The sequence below is a fragment of the Pristiophorus japonicus genome, unplaced genomic scaffold, assembly GCF_044704955.1.
Source record: "Pristiophorus japonicus isolate sPriJap1 unplaced genomic scaffold, sPriJap1.hap1 HAP1_SCAFFOLD_458, whole genome shotgun sequence".
Classification (NCBI taxonomy): domain Eukaryota; kingdom Metazoa; phylum Chordata; class Chondrichthyes; family Pristiophoridae; genus Pristiophorus; species Pristiophorus japonicus.
The window spans coordinates 309,910-332,519 of NW_027254361.1; the positions used below are offsets into that span (position 1 = coordinate 309,910).

General features: G+C 46.2%; 1 protein-coding gene across 1 annotated transcript in view; it reads left to right on the plus strand.

The window, feature by feature from the left end:
- Nucleotides 1-13,785, plus strand: part of LOC139252347 (heme-binding protein 2-like) — a 52,957-nt gene extending 39,172 nt beyond the window's left edge. The window contains exon 4 of the mRNA XM_070873348.1: nt 13,620-13,785. Within this exon, the coding sequence (XP_070729449.1) occupies nt 13,620-13,785 (166 nt within the window). The remainder of the gene's footprint in view (nt 1-13,619) is intronic.
- The last annotated feature ends 8,825 nt before the right edge of the window (nt 13,786-22,610 follow it).

A 22,610-nucleotide genomic window follows, 5' to 3' on the forward strand; every position in this document is an offset into this window, starting at 1 on the left:
AGATCTTCCATGCCATCCCCAGGAGGCAGCGGCTGGGCAGCCTCGACTGCCTCACCCTCCCCGGGGACAGACTCTTCGCGCCTGCAGCGCAATTTGGGAGCGCTGGTGGGGGACGCGGGACACGCGGCGGGCACCGACTCCTCCGCGGAGGGATGTTGTTCCCCCTCCGCCTCATCGGAGCCGCGCCTCCTTTTGTTCCTGGGGTCGCGCGGAGGCAGGGAGACCCCCATGTCTGCCGAGGCCTCCCGCTCCGCCCCCCCCTTTTTCTTTTCTTGCCCGCGCCTGGACCCCTCTGTGGTGGTATTCAAGGGCCCGGGCACGGGCTCGGGGCACCCCGCGCTCGCCGGTGACTGGGTTGGGCTGAGCGCGGTGGTCAAACTTTCCGGCGCACCGAGGGGACCCGCCTCTAGATGTTTCTCCTTCTTCCGCGCCTTCTTTCCGCTCGGACGCTCTCCCTCCCCCCCGCCGGAGGCCCTGAAAACAAAGGCCTCCGACGATGCCCGCGCACCCATGGCTCCCGGCACGCGGACGCAGCTAGGGGGAGGGGTGGCGGCGGCGCCAGCCTTGGCCGCCTTCGGTGGTTTGGCGGCCTTGGAGGCGGGGCAGTTCTTGCGAACGTGCCCCACCTCCTTGCAGGCATGGCACCGCACGCCGTCCGACGTCCAGAAGACGCGGTAGGCAGTCCCCTCATGCACCACATTAAATGATCCCTCCGTCGTCTCCTCCCGCACCAGCCGGACAAAGAGCTGGCGGCGGAAGGAGAACACGTGGCGCAGGCTGCTCTCCCTGAGGCCGAGCGGTATGGGGTTGATCCCTGACCTTACCTCCCCCAATTGTTGTAGGTGAGGGAGGAGGAGCTCAGCGGAAACAAAGGGCGGGACGTTTGACACGATGACCCTCTGCGCGGTGGCCTCGAGAGGATCCACCGGCAGGAACGTCCCGCCCACCGTGAGCCCCTTTTCAAGGGCCAGGGACACCGCCCGCTCCGACCCCAGGAAGAACACGGCCTTCCCAGACATCTTGGAGGCTGCGACAATGGCCGAGGGGCCGACTACCCCAGCCATCGCCCGCACGCACTCCTCGATGCTCATTGTGGTGTGAGTGTAGCTCTTGACCCCGTGTTTCCTGGTTATAAATGTAAAAGGTGGCAGGGCAGCGGGTGGCGCAGGAGGTGCCGTGGATGTGGACACCGCCTGCGCATACGTCCTTGCTGGCCCTGCCACCGGCGTGGATGGGGTCGCCATCACGGGGTCCCTTTAAGGGCTACACCCACCCCAAAGTCACAGGCCTTAATGGTCTTAATTAGGCCTCGTATATAAACTGAGCAGAGGAGCCCTTAACGAGGCACCTCTCCCCTAGTTGGTAATTTGGGAGGGGCCTTGCTCCCTCTGCTCAGTTGTCTTAAATGTTTTTTTTTTATTAATTTGGAAGAAAGAGGCCTCAGAGAGAGAGGGGAGAAACAGAGTAGCAGAGAAAGAGAGAGGGGGGTGGGAAGGGGGGGGGGGGGACTGCGAGGGCAGGTCTCCCCTCGCAGCTGTGGATGGGTGCACTCCCCAGATGGCAAAAACACACAAAAAACACAGTCTTTGGGATGGTCTTCAGGTGAGGGGAGAAGACGTCTTCACCTGGGATAGCTAGAGCCACCAGGCACACACTCTTAACGATGTTAATTGGGTGATTAAAGAATCTTCAGCCTGGTAGCTCCAGCTATCCCAGGCTAGGCAAATGTGGGGTTGTGGGGGGGGGTTCCAATTGTGGGGGGGGGCCTAGTTGTAAGCACGGCCCCCACGCACACTACCACACACACACACACACCCCCCGCGATGTTCCGGCCCTCAGTGGTCTTCTTTCCTCCCCCCACCGATACAACAAAGTCTTTTTGGGAAATGCACCCACACCCACCTGTAGAAAGTGCAGAGTCTCCCTCCTTCCACACTGGATGTTGTTGGTTTTTCCCCCTCTCTCCAACTCCTTGCAGAATGGTAAAAAGTTGAAATGTTTCTGTTCTCCTCCTCTCCCTCTGGATAAAAGTTGGTGTTGAAGCCCCTTCCTTCCTTCTGTTCCTGGGCTGGTCTCAGGGCTCTCCAGGCAGGAGCTCAAGTTGCTAGCAGCTCCACTCACTGCTCACAGCTCCAACTGAGCAGGACACGCCTCTACTGCTTCACGATTGGTCCCTTGTGCATGAATGACAGAAGGATAGTTTGCAGGTGAAGCAGGTAACCAGGAAGGCGAATGGAATGTTGGCCTTCATTGCGAGAGGGATGGAGTACAAAAGCAGGGAGGTCCTGCTGCAACTGTACAGGGTATTGGTGAGGCCACACCTGGAGTACTGCGTGCAGTTTTGGTCACCTTACTTAAGGAAGGAAATACTAGCTTTGGAGGGCATACAGAGATGATTCACTAGGCTGATTCCGGAGATGAGGGGGTTACCTCATGATGATAGATTGAGTAGACTGGGTCTTTACTCGTTGGAGTTTAGAAGGATGAGGGGTGATCTTATAGAAACATTTAAAATAATGAAAGGGATCGACAAGATAGAGGCAGAGAGGTTGTTTCCACTGGTCGGGGAGACTAGAACTAGGGGGCACAGCCTCAAAATATGGGGGAGCCAATTTAAAACCGAGTTGAGAAGGAATTTCTTCTCCCAGAGGGTTGTGAATCTGTGGAATTCTCTGCCCAGGGAAGCAGTTGAGGCTAGCTCATTTAATGTATTCAAATCACAGACAGATAGATTTTTAAATAATCAGGGAATTAAGGGTTACGGGGAGCGGGCGGGTAAGTGGAGCTGAGTCCACGGCCAGATCAGCCATGATCTTTTTGAGTGGCGGAGCAGGCTCGAGGGGCTAGATGGCCTACTCCTGTTCCTAATTCTTTTGTTCTTATGTTCTTATGCCTCCAGGAAGATATCAATGTACTGGTCAGGTGGCCAGAACAGTGACAGATGGAATCCAATCTGGTTGTCGAAATCTCAACTCATACACCTTCAGCCTGGCAGATGTTCCTTTAATTTTACTTGCTAGCAAGGGAAAAGTCTCACTCAGTCAACGGCTAAGTGAATACTTTCGAAATGGTACAATTTCACAGGATATTTATACAGTAAAAACCCAAGTTGTGGCCTCATCCTGTGTATTGGCTGCATCTTGCAGTCAGTGAATACAGATAAAGAGTAATTACTGCATCCTTGTCCTGACATGGTTTCAAATATTTCCTTTTGTCAGGGTTATTAGTTGGCCATTCAGCCATTACTTGATGAGAGTGTGGTAATGAGCTATTACCGGCATTGCATTGTGTCAGGATTGTCCAGTTTCCTGGTCAGTTATCGTTTTGCATCAAATAGATGAGGTCTGTACAAGAGATAATGGCTGGTGGTTTGAGTATTTTGAAAAGGGTGGGGCAGAATGGAACTGGTGTTGTATGGACAATAGGAGAGCACCATGGGTGGTACTTGTCTCAGCAGGTCTTGTCTCCGAGCTGTCTGGTGGCCATTGATTAGTTATCAGCCGTTTCAAGCCAGGTTTAGCTGTTTATGCAAACTGACTGTCTGTTGCAGAAATTTCTGGAAGGACCAGGACTCCATTTTATTTTATATCAAAAAGGGCACAAAAATACAGTGTGATACAGCTTAGATAAAAATACATTTCCACATTCCCCCATTTTGTTCTTCACAAGGACAACTTAATCCATTCTGATCTTGCATAGTCTCTCTATTTCTATTTCCACGCAGGAACTTTCAGCTGTTGTTGCTCCCAAAACTCTAGTCGTGGCCTCGGTAGGTAACACGGTTTTTCCCAACCTGGCACAGCAACACTTAACCAAGACAAATAAAAGATATAGGGCAAAGACTATCAGCAGGAATATGATCAAACCCTGTACCACATTTCTCCCTAGGGGTCCCAACCATCCCGATGCCCAATCCCACAAGGTGGTACCGTCCTGGCCAACTGTCTGTTTATACTCCATTACCTTGTTCCTAATGTATTCAGCTAGACTGCCGATTTCTTCTGACTTATCCGGGATATACGTACAACATTCTCCACCTATTAATGCGCATGTCCCTCCTTCTTTGGCTGGAAGATAATCTAAGGCCGTACGATTTTGGAGAGCCACTGTTCGAATGGCTACCATTTCATCATTCACCCCTTCGAAGGCTTGGGAAGTTGCATTGGCTACTGATTCGACTAAATTAGCCCATTGCCGTAACTGCCATTCGGTTGATGCTATTCCATAGGGTGGCACCATTACCTTGAATATTCCATTTAGCCATGTCAAATCCCGTTTAAATCTATGACTTCCTTAGTCATCCCTTAGAGTCTTTGTTGATCTGATAAAGGGTACCACATATCCTAAGTAACAGGACTCTGTCCAGTTGGCTGGTAACCATGGGTAGGCTTTATGGCCACAAATAAATTAGGTGCAATTATAGGACGTCAGCTTCTGGTCCTTTCGTGCCATCCATACTCGAGTGGTCTCACCTGAGGCTTTGTTATGGACCATTGTCCAGCTAACGGTTGCTATCTTTCTTCCATCAGTGGGATTTGTTGTGGCTTGCCATTTAGTCATTTGGGAACACTTGCTGCGTCCCATTTCTGGTCCTTTAGTCTCATTGCTCACTAGACTTATTATACCTTCAGGATTTCCTATTCCGGGAGTAGTACTTAGGAAGGGTGGCTGATGGTTATTATTATAATTTGGCTGGTACCATCTCTGGAAGGTTGTAAGTTTATACCCTGGTGACGTCCATTCTGTTAGATCCTTCGTTTCTGACACCTTGGTTAGGTTTGTTCTATTTTGCACAATTAACCACTCTACCATTTCTGATTCGTTAAAGGGGACGGTTCTTAGTGGAATACCCCCTTCTGAGTGGACAGGTACATGGGAAAATATCCAACAACTAGACAAGTTTCTGTCCTGAGCATACTTATGACTCAGCGCCATAAATATGTTTACCTGCAGTTCCCTTCGTTTGCGTGTCTGTACCCCTGGTATAATCAATAATGCAAAGCAAAACCCTGTCAAGCCCAGCACCATCAGTCCCCATAGTCCGTACAGTTCCTTATTCAGTCTTCCTTTTCCTGTTCCTCTGGTTCCTTCTTCCCTTCCCCCTGGTCGGGTGCCCTTTTGCAATGGGACGCATGGATCCATGTTGGTCTTTCCTTTACCTTGATTGCAGTATTAGTCACCAGCAAGACCTGGTATGGTCCTTCAAATCTTGGTTGTAGACTGCTTTTTCTTTTAAAGATTTTGATGTAAATGAATTCCCCGGGCTCCAGGTTATGACACTTCCCTTCCGCTGGCTTGAGTTGAGCTTCTTTTACCTGCAAATGAAAGCTGGAAATACATTTGGTTAGTGCAATACAATAATTTAACATATTTTCCTCCATTTTGTGGATGTCCATTTGTTTTGCAGTAAATGGTGCTGTAAAAGGTAGTTGTTGGGGACATCCCATAATTATCTCATGCGGTGACAGGCCTGTTGTTCTGTTGGTTGCAGATCGCATTACCATCAAGGCTAAGGGCAGCAGTTCTATCCATTTCAGTCCAGTGTCATTACATAATTTTGCCAGCTTATTTTTAAGCATAGAAACATAGAAAATAGGTGCAGGAGCAGGCCATTCAGCCCTTCTAACCTGCACCGCCATTCAATGAGTTCATGGCTGAACATGAAACTTCAGTACCCCCTTCCTGCTTTCTCGCCATAACCCTTGATCCCCCGAGTAGTAAGGACTTCATCTAACTCCCTTTTGAATATATTTAGTGAATTGGCCTCAACTACTTTCTGTGGTAGAGAATTCCACAGGTTCACCACTCTCTGGGTGAAGAAGTTTCTCCTCATCTCGGTCCTAAATGGCTTACCCCTTATCCTCAGACTGTGACCCCTGGTTCTGGACTTCCCCAACATTGGGAACATTCTTTCTGCATCTAACCTGTCTAAACCCGTCAGAATTTTAAACGTTTCTATGAGGTCCCCTCTCATTCTTCTGAACTCCAGTGAATACAAGCCCAATTGATCCAATCTTTCTTGATAGGTCAGTCCCGCCATCCCGGGAATCAGTCTGGTGAACCTTCGCTGCACTCCCTCAATAGCAAGAATGTCCTTCCTCAAGTTAGGAGACCAAAACTGTACACAATACTCCAGGTGTGGCCTCACCAAGGCCCTGTACAACTGTAGCAACACCTCCCTGCCCCTGTATTCAAATCCCCTCGCTATGAAGGCCAACATGCCATTTGCTTTCTTAACCGCCTGCTGTACCTGCATGCCAACCTTCAATGACTGATGTACCATGACACCCAGGTCTCGTTGCACCTTCCCTTTTCCTAATCTGTCACCATTCAGATAATAGTCTGTCTCTCTGTTTTTACCACCAAAGTGGATAACCTCACATTTATCCACATTATACTTCATCTGCCACGCATTTGCCCACTCACCTAACCTATCCAAGTCACTCTGCAGCCTAATAGCATCCTCCTCGCAGCTCACACTGCCACCCAACTTAGTATCATCCGCAAATTTGGAGATACTGCATTTAATCCCCTCGTCTAAATCATTAATGTACAATGTAAACAGCTGGGGCCCCAGCACAGAACCTTGCGGCACTCCACTAGTCACTGCCTGCCATTCTGAAAAGTACCCGTTTACTCCTACTCTTTGCTTCCTGTCTGACAACCAGTTCTCAATCCACGTCAGCACACTACCCCCAATCCCATGTGCTTTAACTTTGCACATTAATCTCTTGTGTGGGACCTTGTCGAAAGCCTTCTGAAAGTCCAAATATACCACATCAACTGGTTCTCCTTTGTCCACTTTACTGGAAACATCCTCAAAAAATTCCAGAAGATTTGTCAAGCATGATTTCCCTTTCACAAATCCATGCTGACTTGGACCTATCATGTCACCATTTTCCAGATGCACTGCTATGACATCCTTAATAATTGATTCCATCATTTTACCCACTACTGAGGTCAGGCTGACCGGTCTATAATTCCCTGTTTTCTCTCTCCCTCCTTTTTTAAAAAGTGGGGTTACATTGGCTACCCTCCACTCCATAGGAACTGATCCAGAGTCAATGGAATGTTGGAAAATGACTGTCAATGCATCCGCTATTTCCAAGGCCACCTCCTTAAGTACTCTAGGATGCAGGCCATCAGGCCCTGGGGATTTATCTGCCTTCAATCCCATCAATTTCCCCAACACAATTTCCCGACTAATAAAGATTTCCCTCAGTTCCTCTTCCTTACTAGACCCTCTGACCCCTTTTATATCCATTATATCTTTCAACAAGTCCAGCAGACTGTGGATGATAACTGCAATGAAAATGTTGGTTAATCTGTAAAGCTTTACACATTTCTCTTATAACAGTTCCTGTGAAATGTGACCCGTTATCACTTGAAAGCTTAGCAGGGATTCCGAAGTGCTGTATGATTTCTTTTAACAAACATTTAGCAACAGTAGTGGCATCGGCCTTTTTACATGGAAAGGCTTCAATCCATCTAGAGAACACATCTACAATAACTAATACATACTTGAATCCCATACACATAGGTAATTCAATAAAATCCATTTATAAATGTACAAAAGGCCCCACTGGATTTGGGTGGGAGGCAGATTCTACTTTTTCCGTCTTACCCGGATTCATTGTCTGACAGGTAACAAAATTTCACAGATTTGTTTTGCAATTGCCGAAATACCTGGTGCATACCAAGTTGCCAAAATATAATCTGCCACCCCCTCTTTTCCCGCATGTGTGAATGTATGAACACATCGGGCAATCCATGGAAGTAAGGACTTGGGCGCCACCACGCGGCCGTCATGGTAAACCCATATTCCTTCTGCATTTTTATAACATTGATCCTTCGTCCAGGTCACCACCTCCTCCGTACTGGCCTGTGTCTGAAAGGCCAGCACGTCATTAATAGTGGGTGGCGGGTCTGAGCAATTATTTTTCCTTAGTGGGAACAATGACACCTGCATCCCCCCTTTTGACAGAGTTGCTGATTTAGCTGCATTATCAGCTCTGGCGTTCCCAAGTGCCACCTCATTCGACTGGTCTGTATGTGCTTGGCATTTGATAATGGCAAGTTTCAAGGGGCATTGAATGGCTCGCAGGAGATTTTCCACTTGTTCTGTATTTTTGATAGTGTTTCCTGAAGTCAGGTCCCTGCGAATTTTCCAAATTTGTCCATAGTCATGGATACCCCAAAAGCATATCTGGAGTCAGTGTAGATATTAACTGTTTGTCCTTCAGCCAGAATACAGGCTCGAGTTAACGCAAACAATTCGGCTTGTTGGGCTGAAAAGGAGTCTGGAAGAGAGGCTGTTTCGACAACATTAAACTGGGTCACAATTGCATAAGCCGCTCTAGGTTGGCCCCTATCATTTCGTAAGGCTGATCCATCAACATAGTACACTAGATCAGGGTTACACATTGGTACTTCTGTTAAATTGATACGTGGTTTAGTCACTAATTCGGTTACCATTTCACATGAATGAGGTTCGCCGTCTTCTTCCGTGGGGAATAGAGTGGCTGGGTTTAAGGTAGTACATCTTTTAATGATAAGGTTCGGATTTGATAACAGTTCAACTTCATATTTAGTGGTTCTTGCAGAAGTTAGGTGTTGGGTGGCACATTTAGCAAGTAAAATCTCGACAGAGTGTGGGATATATAAAACGGTTTGCTGATTTAGAATTATTGTCTGAGCCTGTTGTACAGGGTAATAAGCTACTGCCAATGAAGGAAGACATCCTGGTAGTCGCGTGCCACTGGGTCTAGTTGGGCACTGAAATACGCTACCGGTGGCTGCCTGTCCCCATGTAACTGAGTCCAAACAGATTGTGCAAAACCCGACTTGTGATGAACAAATAAGTTGAATGTCTTAGTGTAATCTGGTAATCCCAAGGCTGGTGCTGAAGTGAGCGACCATTCCAGGATACTTGATTCCAAATCCTTCTTTTAGCATTGTGAGAATATAGTAGATTCATTCACAGCTCGTAGGTCTTGAACAAACCTCTATTTGTCACTATTGGGCTTCTAAACCGGAAGAATCGGAGTGTTACACGAACTTCTCATTTATGCTTATAGTGATTCACAGATCACAGAATGCAAAGTACTTGTTTTATAATTTTATTAAAAGGCTTCCAAACCCAAGCTTTTTTCAATACACCCAAAATGTTGATCAAGGAGAATCACCTGAAATATCTCAAAATCCCATTTCAAATTTTATACTGCCAATCTTTTATTTAAAAATCTTCTTACTGAGCTAGAAGCTTTCGCGTCAAGGTTTTACACAAAGGACAATGGGAGCGTACTCCCCCAGCCTGCAACCTCGAGAGACCCACAAAGGCTTTTTTTAAAAAAGGCATTGAAACTTTCCTTCCCCGTTCTTAAACTCACTCCTAGACTAAATTTATGTCTTTCAACCCAATGTAATCAATGATTGCGTGTCTTCTTTCGACAATTAAGTGGGCGTGTCAAATAAATTCTCTTTCTTTTTAACCACCGGGACCATATCTCAACAAACCTATCCTTTGTGCATTTCCTAGCTCTGTAACTCCTCATCCGAATAAATCCACACCTGCGTTTCTAACTTAAAATGTCTTAAACTTCCCACATACAGGACAACACCACGAAAGGTTAAAAAAAAACCTTCACTCTGTTTGAAAAAGTGGGTGGAGCTAAAACAAACAGGCAGTTCCACCACCTTTCCAAACAGGCTTCCAGACACATGAAAAATTCCGCAGTCAAAAAAAAACACACACAAGCACTCTCATTCAAAGACAGACATTCACAAAAGTCTCTCTTCATTCAACAAAGCTTTTTGTTGGCCAGCTCTATTTTGGATCCATAAGTCACTATCACGTTCTCTTTTTTTCTTACATATTGATTTGCTTTCTCTGTTAATTTTACGTGGGCTTGAAGAATCGGAACCCAGGCCTTTTCTATTACTTTCCTTTTTTTTTTCTTTACCTCTTCTGGGTCTCTGTTTATAAGACACTCCTCGAGACATGTTGTTCTCTCTAAATTAAATGAACCATCAGGTGGAAATGGCCTGTTTTCATCCTTAGTCCACTTTACCCATTTTTTTTTTTTAGGTGTTCAATTGAAGACTGACCACAATTCTGGAGCATAAAATAGGCTGGTGTGCCCTTTTGTGGTGTTTTACTTGCTCCAGCATTCATTCTGAATGATTAAGATTTTCCACAGTTTCTGATCTCACAATCCTCTTGGCCAACCGAGTTCTCTACGCCCATTTCTCCTGGCTGTTACGTGGCCTGAAAAGGCTCTTAATTCGGGCTCAGTCTGGGTTGTGAGAGATGTTGGCACGAACCAACCGCAGTTGATCAATCAGTTACTGTTTCTTTTCTCAATCAATCCTTGTTTTCCTGAATCACAATTTTCCCGAGTGACTCTTCCCGTTTCTCTAATTGCAATGTCGCACAAAGGTTTTAAACACAACAGTATAACAAGGACAACTAGGACAAATAATATTCACGCGAGTATACAAATCATAACCTTAAACTCTATCTAAATAAATAATCAATTCTCAGTCTGCGTTGTACACCACTACAGACCGAGTCCATAACTTATCCTAATAAAACTTATAAAACTTATGGTCCCATTACCTTAACTCATATCACATAAGAACTGTCGATCGATTAGCGCTTTTTTCCCCCCGAATCTTATCACATAAGAACCGTTTCCTAATCTTATCACATAAGAACCATTTTAGAAAAATTAAAACATAGAAAATAGGTGCAGGAGTAGGCCATTCGGCCCTTCGAGCCTGCACTGCCATTCAATGAGTTCATGGCTGAATATGCAACTTCAGTACCCCATTCCTGCTTTCTCGCCATACCCCTTGATCCCCCTAGTAGTAAGGACTACATCTAACTCCTAATGAAAATCTCCCCGGGCTGTTTCAAAATATTTCCAGGACCAGATCCCTTCTGCTTGCAAGCTGAGAAAGAAATGATCACAAAAACAACTTTAGCTTTCAAATGTCGAGTCTTGTAGATCGTATTACGTCCCCTGTAGTCAACAGATTACATATGCGATTCAACAGTGAAGAAACCTCTTGTGAGAAAAAGGCTCACCTTATTCTGGCCAGTGAAACCCTTCACTGAAGAGGCACTATGCCCACATCCATTTAACTCACAGATTAGAGAGTAAGCAATCTCGGTGGAACCTCCAAGATGTAACTGTCGAAATCTCGACTCACAATATACAACTCAGACACCTTCAGCCCGGCAGATGTTCCTTTAATTTTACTTGCTAGCAAGGGAAAGGTCTCACTCATCAATGGCTAAGTGAACACCTTCGAAATGGTACAACTTCACGAGATATTTATACAATAAAAACCCAAGTTATGGCCTCATCCTGTGTATTGGCTCCGTCTTACAGTCAGTGAATACAGATAAAGAGTTAATTACGACATCCTTGTCCTGACATGGTCTCCAAATATTTCCTTTTGTCAGGGTTATTAGTTGGCCAGTCAGCCATTACTCGATAAGAGTGTGGTAATGAGCTATTACCGGCATTGAATTGTGTCAGGATTGTCCAGTTTCCTGGTCAGTTATCTTTGTGCATCAAATGGATGAGGTCTGTACAAGAGATAATGGCTGGTGGTTTGAGTATTTCAAAAAGGGTGGGGCGGAGTGGAACTGGTGTTGTATGGACAATAGGAGAGCACCATGGGTGGTACTTGTCTCAGCAGGACTTGTCTCCTAACTGTCTGGTGACCATTGATTAGTTATCAGCCGTTTCAAGCCAGGTTTAGCTGTTTATGCAAACCGACTGTCTGTTGCAGAAATTTCTGGAAGGACCAGGACTCCATTTTGTTTTATATCAAAAAGGGCACAAAAATACAGTGTGATACAGCTTAGATAAAAATACATTTCCACATGGTGAAGTGTGAGGTAAAGCGTTTGGGGAAGGCTAACAAGGCAAGGGAATACTCATTAAATGGTAGGACACTGAGAAGTGCAGAGGGACCTTGGTGTGCATATCCACAGATCCCTGAAGGTAGCAGCCCAGGTAGATAAGGTGATTAAGAAGGCAATAGGAATACTTGCCTTTATTAGCTGAGGCATAGAATAGAAGAGCAGGGAGGTTATGCTTCAACTGTATAAAACACTATATTAAGTCAGGCAATAGCTAGAGTACTGCGTGCAGTACTCATCACCACATTACAGGAATGATGTGATTGCATAAGAGAGGGTACAGACGAGATTTACGAGAATGTTGCCTGGACTGGAGGATTATAGCTATGTGGAAAGATTGAATAGCCTGGGTTTGTTTTCTTTGGATCAGAGGAGCCTGAGGAAAGACCTTATTGAGCTGTATAAAATTATGAGGGACCTAGAGTGGATAGAAAGGACCTATTTCCCTTAGCAGAGAGGTCAACAACCAGGGGACATAGATATAAAGTTATTGCTTGGAGGTTTAGAGGTTAGTTGAGGGGTGCATACTTAGCCAGAGGGTGGTGGGGGTCTGGAACTCACTGCCTGAAAGGATGGTAGAGGCAGAAAACCTCACCACATTTAAAAAGTACTTGGATGTGCACTTAAAGTGCCATAACCGACAGGACTATGGACAAAGAGCTGGAAAGTGGGATTAGGCTGGATAGTTATTTGTCAGCCAGCGCAGACACGATGGGCCGAAATAGCCTCCTTCCACGCTGTAAATTTCTATGATTATATATCTCTAAATCCTTGGAGTGAGACTTGAACCCATTACCTTCTCACTCAGAGGTGAGCATGCTATCCACTGAGCCACAGCTGACTAAAACAATTTGGACCAAAGAAAGATAAATCGGAGTATTTTCTAAATGGTGAGAAACTGGAAACTGTCGAGGAGCAAAGAGATCTGGGAATCCAAGCGCACCAATCATTTAAAGTGAGCCAACAAACAGAAAAAGCAATGAAAATGACCAATGGAATGTCGGCCTTTATCTCGAGGGGAGTGGAGTACAAAGGGGAAGAAGTGATAATTCAGTTGAACAGAGACTTGTCAGACTGTATCTGGAGTACTGCGTTCATTTATAGGCACCGCACCTCACAAAGGATAAATTGGCATTGGAGTGGCTTCAGGGCAGATTCACCAGAATTATACCGCGGGTTAGAGGGTTAAATTCTGAAGCCAGGTTGCCTCAACTTGTCTTCTCCTGAGTATAGGAGATTGAGGGGTGACCAGAATGAGGTGTTTGCAATGTTAAAAGGATTCAATCAGGTAGATACAGAGAAACTATTCCCTCTGATGGGAGAATCTAGAACAAGGCGACATCATGTTAAAATTAGAGCTCGGCCATTCAGCAACAAAATGAGGAAGCACTTTTTCACACAAAATGTGGAACTCTCTCCCCCCTAAAAGGCTGTGGATGCTGGGTCAATTGGATGGTTCAAGACTGAGATCGAGAGATTGTTGTTGGGTAACGGTATCAAGGGATATGGAGCTAAGGCGGGTAAATGGAGCTGAGGTGCAGATCAGCCAGGATCTAACTGAATGGCAGAGGATGCTCGAGGGGCTGAATGGCCTACTCCTGTTCCTATCTTCCTTTCAATCTGATTGGTTTCCAGACTGGATCTGCCAGGAAGAAAAAAGTAATCATTCTGAATTCTGTTGCAGGACTTTCGACACCAAAGTTGACGACCAACAATACGAAGGACGTGTCATTGAATTCCTCAATGACTTGGAAAAAGACAAGCAATCCTTCGATAGGAGTTTCTTTCACCTAGTTTTCTTTAACACAAATGGGCTGATGGAAGTAGCCTTTAACAAGATAGGAGAATGAAACTTTTCTGAAGGTTCTGTTACCTTTACAGACATCAAACAGTGAGATGTGCTTAACTCTATTCATAACCTCCTTTGACCTCCCACCTAGTACACATTGGATTTAACCCTGAGCATGTGCCAGTATTGGGATATTGAACGATTCCCCCCATGCCCCATCTCCAGAGCCCTGTGCATGGTGACCCTGTTTATAAATACTGCCCCCTACTGGCAGTTGCCAGTGTTTGTCTCCCACCCACAATGCTGCATTGTGAGGTGGAGCTTCTTTACTCAGAATTATTCAGCTACATTAACTCCAACACTGAGCTTTTCTTTGCCAGTTCCTGGTTTGTATTTTACATTCAGTGTTCACATTATTTGGTTTTGTGCGCTGAGTCTAAACAACAGCTCTTTCCAGGTGCCCAGTTCAATGTACCACCACTTATCGTCCTGTGGCAGAGAGTCCCGGGTTATCACCAGGGGGCCGACCTCCTTGTCATTCCCAGATGTAATATGTTGGGGAGCCACGTGGTCTTCCACCCACACGTTAACCAGACATTGGGCTCTGGCCCTGGCAGATCTGACTGTCCCTGGCAGAGGGGTCCTGGCTGCTGTTGTTCCTTTTAATATTGTTTATAATTAGGTGCCCCCTTCAATTCCAAGTTATTTGCCAATGTCCCAGATTCATTGCTGACTGACCACCTCTGAGGGGCAGCTTTGGTGATCGAGCAGTTGTGTAAGTGCGGAGAAACCGCACTGAAAGATAAAGGAGAATTACTCAGCCAGGAATAGGAAGATCCACATTTAAACATTTCTGGTTAGAAACCTGGGGTTTAGAAACAGAGCCATCAAGTCACAAAGATATTAGTTTAAAGTCCCCATACTGCACAGACACAGGGTAAACCCAGTTGTACATGGGTGGTGGGCCCTCCTTGGGGCAACAGGGATTAATCACTGCAGTAATTTCCCTTTTCTGTAAACTTTCTTTAAATGAATGGTGCACAGACTGAGATTGAGATGGTTCTGTTACCAGATATAGTTCCAGGATGTTCAATCTTCACACAGCGATGGATTATGTTTATGTTTATCCCAGTCATGCTGACCCGAACATTGAAAGGTGATGTGAAAAGAGCCAATAGAAAATGGGAAGTGTTGCCGAGCACAGAGCGTTGAAGTTGTTACATGTGAAATCATGGAGTGGTCAGATGTGGGATCGTACCTGGGCTCTCACACTCTGAGTTAGTTCCACATTGAATCATTTCATTACAAGGGAATGTTTAAACTGTAAGACCCAGTGTGTTCACCATTTGTAAAATGTTGAGCCTTTCATCACATCACCTTGAAGAATGTCCTCTGTGTTTAAATTGTTCTGTCCCCTGTACCCTGAAATATACTGGGAATGGACTGTATAACAGACTGTGTCGACTGCACGCTGTGCACTGTAGGAAGAGCAACACATTCACTGGAGAAACCTGCTAATGGGGACACTCTCTGTGGGAAGTAAAGTATTCCCTTTTCCTGCCATTCCTGATAATCAAACACTGGACATTGTGGTGGGGATGAGCAGAAAGGTTGTTTCTCAATCCAGTTTGGCCTCACTCAGATCAGCACAGGTTCAGAAAACAGATGGGCCCAGGTGAGGAGAGTGAAGCGGAAGGTTTTGGGAGCACAGGTGTTCATAGAATCATCGGAATTACAGCACGGACAGGCCATTTCGGCCCATCGTGTCCGCACCGGCCGACCAAGAGCTATCCAGCCTAATCCCACTTTCCAGATCTTGGTCCGGAGCCCTGTAGGTTACGGCACTTTAAGTGCACATCCAAGTATATTTTAAATGTGGTGAGGGTTTCTGTCTCGACCATCCTTTCAGGCAGTGAGTTCCAGACCCCCACCACCCTCTGGGTGAAGAAATTTCCCCTCATATCTCCTCGACACCTCCCCCCAATTACTTTAAATCTATGCCTCCTGGTTGTTGACACTTCTGCCAAGGGAAACAGGTCCTTCCTATCCACTCTATCCAGGCCCCTCATAACTTTATGCACCTCAATCATGTCTCCCCTCAGCCTCCTCTGTTCCAAAGATCTCCAATCTTTCCTCACAGCCAAGGTTAAAACTGCTCCTTAAAATAGAGAATGAATCCCAATCCAAAATTAGGATCCAGGGACTGAAGATGGACTAAAGTTCAGATTCTGATCTCCTCACACCTATACTGGGCACTCACACTTGGAATATACACGGACTGAATCTGTGATTGAGAAAATGATCTATTCAGATATTGCTCCTGTTAACAGGCGGCCCATTCACAGGCTTCTCTTGTTCAGAAAATAAGCCGTTGTCTTCTAGCCTTTGATTGTCTTTTGTTTTTCAAACTGCTGGGAATGTATTCTCACTGTGAAATAAAGAGGGTGATGCATCAAACACTTGGTCTCATGTTAGATTCTTACTCAGAAACAGAACTGGTTACTGATCACATCACTAGTTTCATATTAGTCCTCCCGGACTCCCCTCATACTCAGAACAACTGGAGAAGGTATGGGGTTCACCTTGGACACACCTCTCTGTGCTGTCCTATGGAGGAGGAGGAACAGCAGAATTTTCACACAATAAACCCTTGCTGCAGTCCCATCAGTGGATGTTCCATATGCCAATAGGAGGCCTCATGCCTGTAGTAAATTGTACCGGACGCCTCTGGTGTCGGGCCGGCTAAATTCTCTGGAACCTGCGGCCTAGCTGGCGGTCCTTAAAGGGACCACTGGAGGCTGCCAACAAAAAGGTTCATTTAAAAAACACTTACCTGAATGTGGAACCACAAGGTGCAGGAGATCCCCTCCCAGCCCCACTGCAGTGTCGAAGACCGTTACCAGTCTCCGATAAGCTCCCTCCCTCCCGTCCAATCATCTCCCTCCTCCTTTCCACTCGGTCTCCTCCCTCACGGTCATTTCCCCCTCACCTGGTCGTTCCCCCTCCCAACCGGTTCCTACCCCTCTCCAGGCCACCCCCTCCCTCCTGGTCAAAACAGAAGGCTGTGAGTTGAATTTCTCCTCCAATACAGAGTGTGGTCAGAATGTGGAATTCTCTGCCACAACACGGTGTTGAAGCAAAGTCCATGAATGCTTTTATTACAGAGTTACTCTCTGGAATAAAGAGGAATATTAAAGTGTGGGGAAATAGCCGGAGTGTGGGATAAAACTAGGGGCACGGTTTTCACTCAAACGGGAGTGAAGTTGGCGGTGTGTCCCCTCAATAGATTGAGTGAGAGGCCCCAAACCAGTGTTGGGTTCGGGCCTCATTAACATACAGTCAGCAAGCTGCCCTGTGCTCAATGTGTGCTAACGGGTCGCTCACCGAACTGGGAGGGCCAAAAATCCAGTGGCCCCATGGGTGGGCCGAGCCAGAGGTCAGCGGGAAACGGGAGGAAATTGCCCAGGCCCCAGATAATATATTTCAGGGCTCCATTGAGGGTGGATGAGGGCCGGAGGACTGGAGATTGGGCCGTGTAGGACTCATTTTTTAAATGGAGGCACCTGTGAAAGGAAGGGCAATAAGTTTACAGACCTCAAACCGTCTCACACACCCCCCCACCCCCACTATACCCTCCCACACACCCCCCACCCCCACTATACACTCCACACACCCCCCACCCTCACTATACCCTCCCACACACACCCCACCCCCACTATCCCCTCCCACACACCCCTCACCCTCACTATACACTCCACACACCCCCCACCCTCACTATACCCTCCCACACACCCCCCACCCCCACTATACCCTCCCACACACCCCCCACCCCCACTATACCCACCCACACACCCCCCACCCCCGCTATACCCTCCCACACACCCCGCACCCCCACTATACCCTCCCACACACCCCCCACCCCAACAATATCCTCCCACACACCTCCCACCCCCACTATACCCTCCCACACACCCCCCACCGCCACTATACCCTCCCACACCACCCCCACCCCCACGATACCCTCCCACATATGGTCCACCCCCACTATATACCGTCCCAGCAATATCATCAACACATCAGTGGTGAAGACATCGGATAGGATGGTGTCATTGCTTCACGTCTAAGATAAGTTCAGGGAGTCTCCCATTTTACAGGGATTGAGGAGCTGCAGTTCATTCCCAAGATTTAACCTGCACTCCAACAGTTTCCAAGGCAACGGCTCCCTCTAGTGTTGGACTGTTGAATATAAAAATCAATCCAACAACCAGCCATTGACCACAGCATGTATTAATCATACTCAGAAACTAGAAACCCCGATACACAGCAAGTCTATTCGTGTGTTAACCATGAATCAGCTAAGAGAACATGCCTGAGAAGTTTGGTGGTGCGTTTCACCCAACCAATAACAATAACCGCAGGTAAAGGGTACACGGCCAGATAGGGGGGTCATCCCCCTGCAAAACAGATATACCGCTTTGGGTACTGTTGAGGGGGATGACTCATCAGGGGAGAGCAGCAGAAGCCTAATCCATGGCACCATGGGTGGCTCTGCTGCACAGTAGGGCAGGAAAAAGTGTGGGAGAGCAATAGTGATAGTGGATTCTATTGTAAGGGGAATATAGACGTTTCTGCGGCCGCAACCGAGACTCCAGGATGGTATGTTGCCTCCCTGGTGCAAGGGTCAAGGATGTTTCGGAGCGGGTGCAGGACATTTTGAAGGGGGTGGGTAAACAGCCAGTTGTCATGGTGCATATAGGTACCAACGACATAGGTAAAAAATGGGATCAGGTCCTACAAGACGAATTTAGGGAGCTAGGAGCTAAATTAAAAAGTAGGACCTCAAAAGTAGTAATCTCAGGATTGCTACCAGTGCCATGTGCTAGTCAGACTAGGAATCGCAGGATAGCTCAGATGACTATGTGGCTTGAGGAGTTGTGCAGAAGGGAGGGACTCAAATTCCTGGGACATTGGAACCGGTTCTGGGGGAGGAGGGACCAGTACTAACCAGATGGTCTGCACCTGTGCAGGACTGGAACCAATGTCCGAGGGGGAGTGTTTGCTCTTGCTGTTGGGGAAGGGTTAAACTAAAATGGCAGGGGGATGGGAACCTATGCAGGGAGACAGAGAGAAGTAGAATGGGGGCAGAAGCAAAAGATAGAAAGATGAAAAGTAAAAGTGGAGGGCAGAGAAACCCAAGGCAAAAAGCAAAAAGGGCCACATTGCAGCAAATATCTTAAAGGGTCAAAGACTGTTAAAAAGACAAGCCTGAAGGCTCTGTGCCTCAATGCGAGGAGTATTCGGAATAAGGTGGACGAATTAACTGCGCAGATAGGTGGATAGGCAAACATTTAAGGATCACATGGATGAACTTCAACAATTGTACATCCCTGTCTGGAGTAAAAATAAAACTGAGAAGGTGGCTCAACCGTGGCTAACAAGGGAAATTAAGGATTGTGTTAAATCCAAGGAAGAGGCATATAAATTGGTTAGAAAAAGCAGCAAACCTGAGGACTGGGAGAAATTTAGAATTCAGCAGAGGGGGACAAAGGGTTTAATTAAGAGAGGGAAAATAGAGCATGAGAGGAAGCTTGCAGGGAACATAAAAACTGACTGCAAAAGCTTCTATAGATATGTGAAGAGAAAAAGATTAGTGAAGACAAACGTAGATCCCTTGCAGTTGGATTCAGGTGAATTTTTAATGGGGAACAATGAAATGGCAGACCAATTGAACAAATACTTTGATTCTGTCTTCACGAAGGAAGACACAAATACCCTTCCGGATGTATTAGGGGACCGAGGGTCTAGTGAGAAGGAGGAACTGAAGGATGTCCTTATTAGACGTGAAGTTGTGTTCGGGAAATTGATGGGATTGAAGGCCAATAAATCCCCGGGGCCTAATAGTCTGCATCGCAAAGTACTTAAGGAAGTAGCCCTAGAAATAGTGGATACATTGGTGATCATTTCCCAACAGTCTATCGAATCTGGATCAGTTCCCATGGACTGGAGGGTAGCTAATGTAACACCACTGTTTAAAAAAGGAGGGAGAGAGAAAACGGGTAATTATAGACCGGTTAGCCTGACATCAGTAGTGGGGAAAATGTTGGACTCAATCATTAAGGATGAAATAGCAGCGCATTTTGAAAGCAGTGACAGGATCGGTCCAATTCAGCGTTGATTTATGAAAGGGAATTCATGCTTGACAAATCTGCTGAAATTTTTTCAGGATGTAACTAGCAGAGTAGACAAGGGAGAACCAGTGGATGTGGTGTATTTGGACTTTCAAAAGGCTTTTGACAAGGTCCCACATAAGAGGTTAGTGTGCAAAATCAAAGCACATGGTATTGGGGGTAATGTATTGACGTGGATAGAGAACTGGTTGGCAGACAGGAAGCAGAGAGTCAGGACAAACGGGTCCTTTTCAGAATGGCAGGCAGTGACTAGTGGGGTGCCGCAGGCCTCAGTGCTAGGACTCCAGCTCTTTACAATATACATCAATGATTTAGATGAAGGAATTGAGTGTAACATCTCGAAGTTTGCAGATGACACTAAACGGTGTGAGCCATGTGGAGGATGCGAAGAGGCTGCAGGGTGACTTGGACAGGGTAGGTGAGAGGGCAAATGCATGGCAGATGCAGTATAATGTGGATAAATGTGTGAAGTTATCTACTTTGTGGGCAAAAACACAAAGGCAGAATATTATCTGAATGGCGGCAGATTAGGAAAAGGGGAGGTGAAAGTTGGCATGCAGGTACAGCAGGCATTGAAGAAGGAAAATGGTATGTTGGCATTCCTAGCTAGGGGATTTGAGTATAGGAGCAGGGAGGTCTTATTGCAGTTGTACAGGGCCTTGGTGATACCTCACCTGGATTATTGTGTTCAGTTTTGGTCTCCTAATCTGAGGCAAGACCTTCTTGCTATTGAGGGAGTGCAGCGAAGGTTCACCAGACTGATTCCAGGGAAGGTTGGACTGACATATGAGGAGAGCCTGGATCAACTGAGCCTTTATACACTGGAGTTTAGAAGGATGAGAGGGGATCTCATAGAAACATATAATATTCTGACGGGACTGGACAGGTTAGATGCGGAAAGAATGTTCCTGATGTTGGGAAAGTCCAGAATCAGGGGACACAGTCTTAGGATAAGGGGTAGGCCATTTAGGACTGAAATGAGGAGAAACTTCTTCACTCGGAGAGTTGTTAACCTGTGGAATTTCCTGCCACAGAGAGTTGTTGATGCCAGTTCATTGGATATATTCAAGAGGGAGTTAGATATGGCCCTTATGGCTAAAGGGATCAAGGGGTATGGAGAGAAAGCAGGAAATGGGTACTGAGGGAATGACCATCATGATCTTATTGAATGGTGGTGCAGGCTAGAAGGGCCGAATGGCCTACTCCTGCACCTATTTTCCATGTTTCTATGTTTCTAACGGATATGATGTAATTGACATCACGGAGACATGGCTCCAGGGTGACCAAGGCTGGGAACTCAACATCCAGGGGTATTCAACATTTAGGAAGGAGAGACAGAAAGAAAAAGGAGGTGGGGTGGCGTTGCTGGTTAAAGAGGAAATTAATGCAATAGTAAGGAAGGACATTATCTTAGATGATGTGGAATCTGTATGGATGGAGCTACGGAATACCAAAGGGCAGAAAACGCTAGTGGGAGTTGTGTACAGACCACCAAACAGTAGTAATGAGGTTGGGGACAGCATCAAACAAGAAATTAGGGATGCGTGTAATAAAGGTACAGCTGTTATCATGGGTGACTTTAATCTACATATTGACTGGGCTAACCAAACTGGTAGCAATGCAGTGGAGGAGGATTTCCTGGAGTGTATTAGGAATGGTTTTCGAGACCAATATGTCAAGGAACCAACTAGAGGGCTGGCCATCCTCGACTGGGTGATGTGTAATAAGAAAGGACTAATTAGCAATCTTGTTGTGCGAGGCCCCTTGGGGAAGAGTGACCATAATATGGTAGAATTCTTTATTAAGATGGAGAGTGACACAGTTAATTCAGAGACTCGAGTCCTGAACTTGTGGAAAGGTAACTTCGATGGTATGAGACGTGAATTGGCTAGAATAGACTGGCGAGTGATACTTAAAGGGTTGATGGTGGATAGGCAGTGGCAAACATTTAAAGATCACATGGATGAACTTCAACAATTGTACATCACTGTCTGGAGTAAAAATAAAACGGGGAAGGTGGCTCAACCATGGCTAAAACGGGAATAGTGTTAAATCCAAGGAAGAGGCATATAAATTGAGAAAAAGCAGCAAACCTGAGGACTGGGAGAAATTTGTAATATAGCAGAGGAGGACAAAGGGTTTAATTAGGAGGGGGAATATAGAGTATGAGAGGAAGCTTGCTGAGAACATAAAAACTGACTGCAAAAGCTTCTATATTTATAAGAAGAGAAAAAGATTAGGGAAAACAAACATAGGTTCCTTGCAGGCAGATTCAGGTGAATTTATAATGGGAAACAAAGAAATGGCGGACCAGTTAAACAAATACTTTTGTGCTGTTTTCACGAAGGAAGACACAAATAACCTTCTGGAAATATTAGGGAACCGAGGCTGTAGTGAGAAGGAGGAACTGAAGGATATCCTTATAAAGTGGGAAATTGTGTTCGGGAAATTGATGAGATTGAAGGCCGATAAATCGCTGGGGCCTGATAGGCTGCATCCCAGAGTACGTAAGGAAGTGGCCATAGAAATAGTGGATGCATTGGTGATCATTTTCCAACAGTCTGTGCACTGGAGGGCAGCTAATGTAACACCACTGTTTAAAAAAGGAGGGAGAGAGAAAACGGGTAATTATAGACCGGTTAGCCTGACATCAGTAGTGTGGAAAATGTTGGAATCAATCATTAACGATGAAATAGCA